At 44.3% G+C, this 12218-nt stretch overlaps 1 protein-coding gene across 1 annotated transcript in view; it reads left to right on the top strand.

Annotated features, from left to right (window-relative positions):
• Positions 1–2732, top strand: part of atp1b3a (ATPase Na+/K+ transporting subunit beta 3a) — a 43930-nt gene extending 41198 nt beyond the window's left edge. Inside the window, exons 6-7 of the mRNA XM_078205807.1 lie at positions 1259–1336; positions 2013–2732. Coding sequence (XP_078061933.1) covers positions 1259–1336; positions 2013–2180 — 246 coding nt within the window. The 3' untranslated portion in view covers positions 2181–2732. The remainder of the gene's footprint in view (positions 1–1258; positions 1337–2012) is intronic.
• Positions 2733–12218: the final 9486 nt, after the last annotated feature.

The raw sequence follows: 12218 nt of genomic DNA, 5'->3' as shown, positions 1-12218 counted from the left end.
GGTAGATGGAATTAGGTGGGAGCTCAGTGTTTCTAATGTGTCGATGCAGACTCGATGGGCTGAAGAGCCTCTTCTGGTGCTGCATGATTCTATGATCTAATTTGAACCCAAATTAACAGATTAAAACTTTCAATTGTAAGTTTAATTGCTTGCAGCCCTACTATAATGAGTTGCTTTACCATTTAACCCATTTAATTTAGGAAGGGGATGGTGTATAGGAGAAATCTAAGGCAGGACAGAAGTTTGACATTTGAAAGCAAAACGAAGGATAGCAGCAGATGGATTCTATCTGGCCAATCTCTTTTAAGCGGTGTTGCATAGGAAATGTGGAAAAGATTGCTTTTTGCAGGGTCGTGCTAAATGTTGTCTTTGCTAAACTATAAAGGTTGGTGCCTAAATCTGTGCCGTCTACGGACAAAACTGTTGCTTGCGTGCACGGATTCGGATCAATGTTTGCTGAAATGGTTTTGGATTTTATATCATTCAAGATGAGAAGTCTTCAATGTAGGTGCATTACCTTTCAATCTTAACTTTGCTGCTTTCCTAGTCTGAATTTTAGAACCCTAATGTTTATACTATTTTGCGTTATCGTTTTCTTTTGAAAAATCACTCATGTTTTGTTCAATAACACACTGGTAGATCTGAACACATGCGTCTGCCAAGAAAAAGATCAATTTGAGAGTTCCGACATTGCTTTTGATGAAAAGTGTATTAATTCTATGTACAAAATTTTTAAAAATGAACCTGAATTTAGGATCTTATAAATTAGTGATGATGGTTAGCACTGAGTGGCAAGGTGGTTCCTCTACTCCAATTGTACTTCTATAGAAATTCAATGAGAAATAATCTGGTAATGTGTATTAGATTTAGTTCTAATTGTCAAAGCGTAGCTCTTGCAGTGAGATTGTGACCTTTTGACTTTTTTGTTTGTGAGTGATCACTCAGGAATAATAAATATTACTTGATGTTCAGTGTCATTTTTCCTCAGTCTCTCATGAACTGCCAAAGCTGGTTAACTCATTGGGGATTCATTCTGCTTCAGAGTGCAGTATATTACATGTATTCACTGAGCCACCACACTGCCCCGTCCTCAATTCACAATGTTAATATGTAGGTGTGTTACTAAATCTACAGTTTGCTTTCTAAATTAACATATACATCATACGTCTCCTAGAACCTCTGATCAGTTAAGTAATAGTATCCTAACTAAATTAACTGTTATATGAAGTATTGTAAACTTTTGCTTATCTTTATACAGAAAGAACCACAAGTGGATGTAAAATACTTTGGATCATTTGATAAAATGTACTATCCATATTATGGCAAAAAAGCCCATGTAAGTTTGTTTTAATCTTAATGCTACATTTCTTTGCCCATGTGTTTGACATTGTTTTTATTATGTTGACCTACAAGAATACAATCGACTGCTCATAAAGGCCGTGCATGCTGAATCAATTGATATTTCCAAGGCTGTTGATAGATTTTTGTTAGCTAAGGGCCTCCCGTGATTATGAACAAAGGTGATAAATGGAGCTGAGGTACAGATCAGCCATGCTCTAAATGAATGGCCAACTCCTGTCCCCATCTTCCTACACCTGTGCAGTGCTGCCTTTTACAAGTCTGTGGAATTAGCCAAGTGAAAGTTTGTGTTAGCGTGATGAAGTCTGGATCATTAAATGGTTTTGAGAAGGAGATATATTTCTGATTTTTAAAAAGTGGGTTAAAGGAATATGGGGAACGGGTGATTGAATGGTTTTGAGACCAGGAAGAGATCAGCCATGATCTGATTGAATGGTGGAGCAGGCTCGAAGGGCTAAATTGCCTACTTCTGCTCCTAATTCTTATGTTTTGTCATGTCAATCATTACTACTAGCTTTACACATAATCAGCTGGCTTCCTTTTATGGAGCTGTGGAAATCCAACTCTGATCTAGTAATAAATGCTAAAACATTAGCTGGAAGAGGTGATATTAAAAGATATAAATGCCTGATCTTTTTTGTCCTTCCTTGTAGGTTAACTACTCACAGCCTCTAGTTGCTGTAAAACTAATGTTGGGCACCAACGATACCAACAAGGATTTAATGATTGAGTGCAAAATAACTGGTGCCAATCTGAAGAATGATGATGACCGCGACCGGTTCTTGGGTCGAGTAGCTTTCAGAGTTCTCGTAACAGAATAGCATGAATGGGAGAGCTTGCACGATGACTACTTTGTTGTCTTGTTTTGTTATAATGCGCTGGACCTGCCATTGTAGATGTGTGACCACTTTGAAGGGGGTATGAGCTAGATGGCATTTTATGGTAGCATCATGTTGTGCTTCCAGATATCAAGTGTTAAAAACAAATCCTAAATACATAGCTGCCTGCCTTGCCCCAGCCCAACCCCCTGTTGGATCAGTTTACGCACATATTAAGACATCATGCCATAATAAGGGACCTGTAAATAGCTCTACTTATAACTTTGAATAATGGCGGTCTTTGTCCTTCTTGTGCTGTGATTTTTGCCCCAAGTGAATGTCTAAAGCTTGATGTGCTGTTGCTGTGTACATATTTAATGAACTTAACACAGGTTAACTTTCACATAGAAGAATGGAAAATTTAGGAAGCAAGATCAAACGATAGCCCAGGCTGACCGTAAATGATTTTATAACCTTTGCAGAATTATGTCTTTCGTGCAGATGCCTTAAAACCTGTATGAAGAAAAGAGAAAATAAAACTGGATTTTAAACTTTTTTTGGGATGTGGTTAGTGTTTTCAAACTTTATTTTGTCCCGAAACCAGGAACCTTTTAAAGCAGCGGCTGATATAAACCATGTGGCTACAGTGACACCATTTTAGCCAAATGCACTAAGCGTCACACTCTCATTTTCACGTAAGTGTCCTTCATGCGTATGTACTTAACACTTGCCATCATTCACTATGAATCGAAGCATTCACCCCAATCAAAGCAACCACACATTGACCATGGTTTTGTGCCCATGTTTGCCACAGGTAAAAAATGGCAATGTGGGCGCAAAATATCACAAGTCAGAAAATGGGAATCCTGCCTGCAAATTCTGATTTTTCTCACACCTCAAAGAGGTTAAGGAACAAGGTTCCCTCCCACAAAGGTTGGGAAGCTCATTTAAATAAATTTTAATCTAAGTAAAGGACTTCACTGCCACATGTTGCCCCACAATGGGATCTCCCCTCCTCACTGCAGTGATAGCAGTTAAAAACAGGAACCAGGGGGAACCTGCCAGGGGTGCACAGGTAAGTACAGCCCGCAGGCAGAGAGGGACATAGCCGGACAGTACCCTGGCACTGCCCCCATAGCAGTGGGGGTAGTGCCAAGGGGGTGCCCCTTTGGGGAGCTCCATTGGGGGAGTTTTGCCTTATCGGTTGGTGGGGGGTGGGGGGGGGGGGGGTTGGTAGGTGGGGGGGGGGGGGGGGGGGTTGGTAGGTGGTCCCTGTATTTTTCTCTATCGGAGATTTGTGGATTCGGAATTCCCAGTTCTGCCGGTTTTTTCCAACCCAATCAGTGAGGGCCACGCCTGCAGATTTTTCCTGGACACAGTGCTGGATTATCTGGCAAGATCACAGAATCCCTACAGTGCAGAAGGAGGCCATTCAGCCCATCGAGTCTGCACCGACAACAACAATTTCACCCAGCCCTATCCCCGTAACCCCACATATTTACCCTAGCTAGTCCCCCTGACACTAAGGGGCAATTTAGCATGGCCAGTCAACCTAACCCGCACATCTTTGGACTGTGGGAGGAAACTGGAGCACCCGGAGGAAACCCACGCAGACAAGGGGAGAATGTGCAAACTCCACACCCACAGTGACCCAAGGCAGGAATTGAATCTGGGTCTCTGGCGCTGTGAGACAGCAGTGCTAACCACTGTACCACCCAAATATGGCGGAATTCACCCATTTTGACACTAAGTGGGGTGGTGTGTGGCTCTGGTGCCCACTTTCCTGTTGGCCAGGGTGGTGGGATCCCGCGCCAGACTCAGCGCTTGGAACTTCATTAATAATGCACAAGTACGTTCCCTTCCGAGTCACCTGGTGGAAAGGCAGCTGATTCGTCTGCCCGTGTCAGCTGATGGGTTTGTAGGTTCTGGCACCATATTTAAACACCTGTCCAGCACACTCATATCACTCTCTCCAACCCATCTATCTTCACCAGATCATGCAGGATGTCAGCAACCCAGAGGTAAAAGGCTAGTAGCCTCAAGAAGAGTCTGTTGCTCTATTCAAACACCCTCCCCGCATTGCTGTCCAGATAAATACTGGTGTGGGGTACCAGGGGGAAAGAGACCCCTGTATTCCTGAGGGACTGCACTGATCTGAGATGGTGCCGCAGGAGGGTCCATGGGTCCAGTGGCACGGTGCTGTCTATAAAGAACAGCTCAGCAGGGAGATGGAGGGCAGGAACAGATCTGCCCCAGCATTTGCAATTGGGTTTTAGACTGACATAAGCTGGTGTGATGCAAGATTGAAAGGTTTGCTGGAATACTGGCAGACAGGGGTTTTAATGAATATTTATTAGATGTAAATTACATTCATACCACCAGCGAATGGGAAGACTGAGCTGCCATTGGGAGACTTGCAACGTGACTTTCCGCCAGTGGGTTTCTAACTCCCGCTAGGTTTTCCGATCCCACCCATCATGGGCAGGATGGGAGAATTCCACCTGGAGAGTTGACATAAATGGATATTTTTCTGGTTTGCAGGATGTGACGAGTGGTGTGCCACAGGGATCAGTGCTGGGGCCTCAACATTTTACAATTCATGATAAAATACCATAAGGCACCAATAAATGATTTGGATGAGTGGACTGAAGGTGTGGTTGCAAGATTTGCCGAAAACACAAAGATAGGTAGGAAAGTAAGTTATGAAGAGGATGTAAGGAAGCTGCAAAGGGACATAGCCAAGTTCATTGAATTGGCAAAGAACTGGCAGATGGGAGTATAATGTGGGCAAAAGTGAAATTCTCCATTTTGGCAGGAAGAATAATAAAAGGTTATTATCTAAAATTGTGAGAGATTGTAGAGCTCAGAGGTGCAGAGGGATCTGGGTGACCTAGAAGCTAATAGAATGTTATCATTCATTGTGAAGGAAATTGGTTACAAAATTAAGGAGCTTATATTTCAGTTGTCCAGGGCATTGAGGAGACCACATGTGGAGTAATGTGTGCAGTATTGGTCTCATAGAATCCCTACAGTGCCGAAGGAGGCCATTTGGCCCATCAAGTCTGCACCGACAACAATCCCACCCAGCCCCTATCCCTGTAGCCCCACATATTTACCTGCTAGTCCGCCTGACACTAAGTGGCAATTTAGCATGGCCAATCAACCTAACCTGCACATATTTGGACTGTCGAAGGAAACTGGAGCATCCAGAGGAACCCACGCAGACTCGGGGAGAATGTGCAAACTCCACACAGACAGTGACCCAAACTGGGAATTGAACCCGGGTCCCTGGCATTGTGAGGCAGCAGTGCTAACCACTGTGCCATCTGCTTATTTAAGGAAAGATGTAAATGTGTTAAAAGCAGTTCAGAGATGATTTACCATACTAATACTAGAAATGGGTGGGTTGTCTTATCAGGAAAGATTGGAGAGGTTAGACTTGTATCCACTAGAGATTAGAAGGGTAAGAGGCGACTTGATTATCACCTTTAAGATCCTGAGGGGTATTGACGGGATAGATGTGGAGAGGATGTCTCCCCTTGTAGGAGAATCCAGAACTAGAGGTCATAGTTTTAGGCTAAGGTGTAGCAGATTTAAAACAGAGATGAGGAGAAACTACTTCTCTCACAAGGTCGTGAATCTTTGTGTCGTCCGCAAACTTACTGATCACACCAGCTACATCTTCCTCCAAATCATTTATATATATATCACAAACAGCAGAGTCCCAGTACAGAGCCCTGTGGAACACCACTAGTCACAGACCTCCAACTGGAAAAAGACCCCTCCACTGCTACCCTCTGTGTCTTCTATGGCTAAGCCAGTTCTTCACCCATCTAGCTAGCTCACCTTTGATCCCGTGAGATTTAACCTTTTGCACCAGCCTGCCATGACGGACCTTGTCAAACGCATTACTAAAATCCATATGGACGACATCCACGGCCCTTCCCTCGTCAATTGTTTTTGTCACTTCCTCAAAAAACTCAACCAAATTTGTGAGGCATGACCTCCCTCGTACAAAACCATGCTGTCTATCGCTAATGAGATTATTCAGTTCTAAATGCGCATATATCCTATCTCTAAGAATCTTCTCCAACAATTTCCCTACCACTGACGTCAAGCTCACCGGCCTATAATTACCCGGGTTATCCTTGCTACCCTTCTTAAGTAATGGGACCACATTTGCTATCCTCCAATCCTCTGGGACCTCACCTGTGTCCAGTGAAGAGACAAAGAATTCTTTTTCCATTACTATCCTAAAGTTTACAGAATTGTGGTCACTATTTGCCACATATTCCCCCACTGAAACTTTGATGACCTGACCGGGCTCATTCCCCAGTACTAGGTCCAGTATAGCCCCCTCTCTAGTTGGACTGTCAACATTTTGTTCCAAAGAACCTTCCTGTACACATTTTACAAGTTCTTCCCCGTCCAGGCCCCCAGCCCGAAGCGATTTCCAGTCTATAGAAGGGAAATTAAAGTCTCCCACTACAACAACCCTATTTTTTCTGCACCTGTCCAGAATCTCCTTACATATCCGTTCCTCAACTTCCCGTGGGCTGTTGGGAGGCCTGTCGTATACCCCCAGCATAGTGACTGCGCCTTTCCTGTTTCTGAGCTCCACCCACAGTGACTTGTTACCTGACCCTTATTGTCCACTCTCTGTAATATGCTCCCCAACCAGCATTGCTACTCCCCCACCTCTCCTAGCCCCTCCTCTGTCTTGCCTAAAACACTTATACCCCGGAATAGTCAGCTGCCAGTCCTGTCCTTTTAACCAAGTCTCCGTCACTGCAACCACATCCAAGTTCCGCGCAGGCATTAAGGCTCTAAGCTCGTCTGTCTTGCCCATGACGCTCCTTGCATTGAAGCAGATGCACTCCAGACCTCCAGGCCCACTGAGGTCATCCTCCCCCAGAATGCTCTTCCTCTTGGATAGCCTTGTCTTGGCCCCAATCTCTATGCTTATTGACCTATTGTTCTGATCCCCACCCCCCTGCCACATTAGTTTAAACGCACCCGAACCACACTAGCAAAACTCCCAGCTAGGATATTCGTGCCCCTCCAGTTTAGGTGCAACCCGTCCTTCTTGTACAGGTGCCATCCTCTTTTGAAGACTTCCCAGTGATCCACGAATTCAAAACCCTCCCTCCTGCACTAGTCCTTTAGCTACGCGTTCAGCTGTGCAGTCTCCCTGTTCCTAGCCTCACTAGCTTGTGGCACTGGGAGTAGTCCAGAGATCGCTACCCTAGAGGCCCTGTTTTTTAGCCTTCTCCCTAACTCCCTAAATTGCTCTCGCAGGACCTACCTGTTCTTTCTGCCTACGTCATTTGCACCAATGTGGACAATGACGTCTGTCTGGTTACCCACCTTTTTTAGGATGCTTCCTACCCACTCAGAGACATCCAGGACCCCGGCACCAGGGAGGCAGACTACCATCCTGGAGTCTCGTTCACGCCCACAGAACTGCCTGTCTGTGCCTCTAACCATTGCATCCCCCACTACTATTGCTCTCCTGGTTCCCCTCTTTCCCTTCTGAGCCACAGAGCCCGATTCCGTGCCAGTGACCTGGTCACCGTGGCTAACCCCTGGAGGGTCATTCCCCCCCCACATTATCCAAAATGGTATACTTATTTTGGAGGGGGACAACCACAGGGGATACCATCACTGACTGCTCTCTCCCCTCCTCTCTCCCGTCTGACACCCATCCCTCACTGTTAAGGGGGACAACCACCGGGGTACTCTCTGGTACGTGACCTTTACCCTTCCTAACCCTTCTATCTATTAAATTCTCATTTTCCCTGACTAGACTAAGGTCATCGAGCCGCAGCTCCAGTTCCCTAACGTGCTCTCTCAGGAGCTGCAGTTCGACGCACCTGCCGCAGATATGGACTTCCGGGAGGCTAGGCGACTCCACGAACTCCCACATCCGACACCGACAGCAAAACAATGGCCTCCCACTCATAATTACCCCTTTCTTTAAATTACTGGATGAACGAAGAACAGTACCTACCCTGCCTCTGCCCGTTTCCGCCTAAGCCCGATGAGCCAAAGCCCTTTAGCTCTCAACGGAGTTGAGGAGAATTATTTATCTCTCAGGATCATGAGTCTCTGGAACTCTCTTCCTCAAAAGATAGTGGAAGCAGAATCTTTCTGTACAGTTTGGTCCCCTTACTTGAGGATGTAGTTGCATTGGAAGTGGTTCAGAGTAGATTCACCAGATTGAGGGGTTTAACTTAGGAAGAGAGCTTGGGCAGTTTAGGCCTCTGCTCCCTGGAGTTGAGAAAAATGAGAGGAGACCTAATTGAGATGGACATGGTGATAAAGGGGATTGACATGGTAGATGTGGAGAAGATGTTTCTTCTTGTAGGGCAATCTAGAACAATGGTCATAGTTTCAGGATAAGGGATGGCAGATTTAAAACAGAGGTGAGGAGAAACTAACTTCTCTCAAAGGGTCGTGAGTCTGTGGGATTCACTCCCCCAGAGTGCAGTGCATGCCGAGACTTTGAGGAAAAGGTGGACAAATTTTTATTTAGGAAGGGTTTGAAAGGCTATGGTGAACCGACAGGTAAATGGAGTTGACGATTAGATGTGATCAGCCATGATCCTATTAACTTATGGAGCAGGCTCGAAGAGCTAAATTGCCTACTCCTGCGCCCGATTCTTATGATTCTTTGAATGTTTTTAGGGCAGAACTAAATAGATTGTTGATTAACAAGGGGGTGAAAGGTTACCATAGGTCGATGGGAATGTGCTTACAATCAGATTATCCCATGATCTACTTGAATGGTGGAGTGGGGCTGAGTGGCCTGCTCCTGTTCCTAATTCATATGTATGTAATATATAAATCATATTTCATTAGCTTTTTTCTCTTGAATAATTCTGTTGCCCATGGTACAAAGGGATAAAGTATCTTCCGTTGACATGAATCTTGAAAAATATCCACGTCGCTCTAGTCGTCCTTGTTAAGACTGGTGAGTTTAAATTTGTTTTTTGTCTGACAGATGATTTGCATCCTCTTCAGTTCTCAAGGCCTTACTTGTGTGGCCTTTATATGACTAATGAACTTAAGGGCTTTATCCCTCAAGTTTTCCTTTCCCTTTCCCAAAAGTTAATTATAATCTCCCTTTGAGCGGTTTTCAAGGTCTCACAGATGGTGACCTCAGAATTATCATGACTGAAATCCAGAAATCAGTCAACATTTTCTTTTACTGCAAGTCAACAATATCTTAGTCTTTAACAGATTATTTTTGAACCGTTTCCACAGGATTTGTAAATCCAATTATAAATCGTCTGCACTGAAATTAAGTCTTAACAGACCTCATGAGAGGGAGCATAACTTATACCATGAGGTACTTTTTTTCCATGTATTTATCCACGTCACAATCAGAACTACACAAAGACTTGTTTAAAGCATAACCATAGAATTCCCCCCAGTGCAGAAAGAGGTCATTTGGTCCATCAACTCTGCACCAACTCTCCAAAAGAGCCTCTTCCCACACCCTCCCCTCCATCCTATCTCTGTAAACCTACGCATTTACCATGGCCAATCCACCGTACATATCTTTAGACAATAACCGGCAATTTATCATTGTCAATCCACCTAACCTGCACATCTTTGGACTGTCAGAAGAAACTGGAGCACCCGGAGGAAATCCACGCAGACATGAGGAGAATGTGCAAACTCCACACAGTCACCCAAGGCCAGAATTGAACCCAGATCTGTCATTGTGAGGCAGCAGTGTTAAACACTGTGGTGGCACAGTGGCTACTGTTACTGTATTGAAAATTCCAGTTTTCCAAGGGCACTGCAAGGTTATCCAGAGAATAGACAAGTCGTACAGAGCAGGAATCAGCCTGGATCAATCCTCTTCTGTGTTCAAATGGTAGATAACATCCAGAACAGCAGATGTGCCTTGAGTGGCTTAGAGCAAAGGAGTGAATAACTAGTCAGTGTTCCAACATTTTCTTTAGCTCTCATTAGGAAGTGATCATCTGCTGTTTATTATGCATTTACAATAATCTATATCTATAAAAAGTGGCTTATCACAGTAGAACATACCAAGGAGGTTCAAGTTTCACAGGTTTGTTATTGAACATATTTTGTTAGCTAGCCAAAGGAAGTAAAAGGCTATTCAAGGGAATTTCAGAGGGTAGCTGTGTTCACAAATCTAACTACTACTTTGAAGATGAGCAAAATAATTATATTCCAGGACTGCACTTTTCATAATCATTTAGCACCATCTGTCATACAAATATTCTGGTGTCTAAAAAGCGATAGCAACAACCTGAGACAGTTCATAACTGAACATTTTCTTCAGTTAGTGCAATTGAGAGACAATATGGGATGTGGGCATCACTGGCTAGACCAGAATTTATTGCCCATCCCTAACTGTAGGGAACGTCAGGAGAGTAAGGCACGTTACAATTTACAAGGTTTCATGAGTAAACAGAGGAAGGTTATTAAATGTTTGACCTAAAAGGCAGTAGGAAGATACGATTTTAAAAAATATTTTTGGAAAAGCTGAGTCCAAAGAGGAGCTGAGGACAAGGGAATCGAAGCTGAAAGAGTAAGAGGATATTTAAGGAGAGATGATGAGTTGAGTTGGCTGAGTGAGGAAGGTATCCTGGGGACAGCTCTATGCTGAGAGAAGCAAGTCAGGCATCATCTGTGAAAAGAGGAGATTAACATTCAAGGCAAATGACTTTTTCCTCAAAACTTTACACTTCTTTACACTGAACAATATTTGCCCAGTCCATTAACCTGAGAACATTTTCCTTCAAGGGAAATTAAACGGGCACTCGTGGAGGGAGGGGGGGGGGGGGGGGGACTTGCAGGGCTATGGGGATAGAGTGGGCCAAATGGCACATTCTGTGCTGTACTGTCTCTGACTCAAATCAATACTTAGCTTGGCAGGCAAAGGAAAGTGGGGGCAGCATCAAATAGTGAAATGCACAAGTATCATAAGGCCAAAAACAATAAAGTTCCCTCCACATTGTGCCAACAAGTCTTGTTCTGTCTCTGAAGAGGACACTCTGCTAAGCCATTGTAATTGTTTTTTGCTTTTCTCAAAGTGCCATTCAAATTCTGAATTTGGTCTGTCTACCTTCAACTGTGACTCATTTTAACTCGCGGGCCTTTCTGTTCCCTTCCTATGGCTGGTTTAATGCAGTCAACCCATCAAACATTGTGAAACTCACCAGGAATAACAAAGATCAGTTAACAGCAACAATTAAATTAAAGTCATAATTATTAGGGTTGTCTATGACAATGAAATATATGGTCCAGTGGATACATTACGCTGAGTGCTTTAGTAATGCTGAACGGTGTGGAGGTAGCAGGACATTTGAATGGGCACTGATCTGGAATCATTAAACAGACTGAATCATATGTCAGGCAGCATCTTATCAATTTTACTAGATTTTCATAACTGCACCAATCAACTGCATGTCAAGAGATTTTGCGTATCACGTTGGAATCAGCAATACATTTCAAACTTGGGACAAAATAAGTCTTATTCACGAGTGTCAGTGGTTTACGTTTTCCCCTGTGGAGTAGGGGGAAATAATTGTAGATCCAGCTGAAAGCACTTGCAGATTTTCTGTGGCATCACTCGTTTAACTTGAGCCAAGTGGAGGAGGAAAATGTGAGAAGAGGCAGGAAGGAAGAGTGGGAGGAGGGCGAAGAGCGAGAGGAGGGCGGGAGGGGGGGCAGATGGCAGGAGGAGGGCAAAGGGCGGGAGGGGGGCAAAGGGCAGGAGGAGGCGAGAGTGGCAGGGGGGTGAGAGTGGGTGGAGGGTGAGGAGGAGAAAGGAGAAGTAAAAGGCAGGTGTATCATGGTGGTTCAATAATGACAACCCTAGTCCGTCAGATATGCTGCTCCCCTCACGAAAGTCATTCTAAAACTCCTTGTGCCACTTGTGGCTCAGTTGGTAGCATTCCCGCTTCTAAGCCACACGTTTCTGGGTTCAACTCCCACTCCACAGCTTGGAACACAAAAATCAAGTCTAACACTCCAGTGCCATGCTGAAGGAATGCTGAA

This window comes from Mustelus asterias, chromosome 3 (assembly GCF_964213995.1).
Source record: "Mustelus asterias chromosome 3, sMusAst1.hap1.1, whole genome shotgun sequence".
Classification (NCBI taxonomy): domain Eukaryota; kingdom Metazoa; phylum Chordata; class Chondrichthyes; order Carcharhiniformes; family Triakidae; genus Mustelus; species Mustelus asterias.
This window is presented reverse-complemented; position numbering and strand designations above follow the sequence as displayed.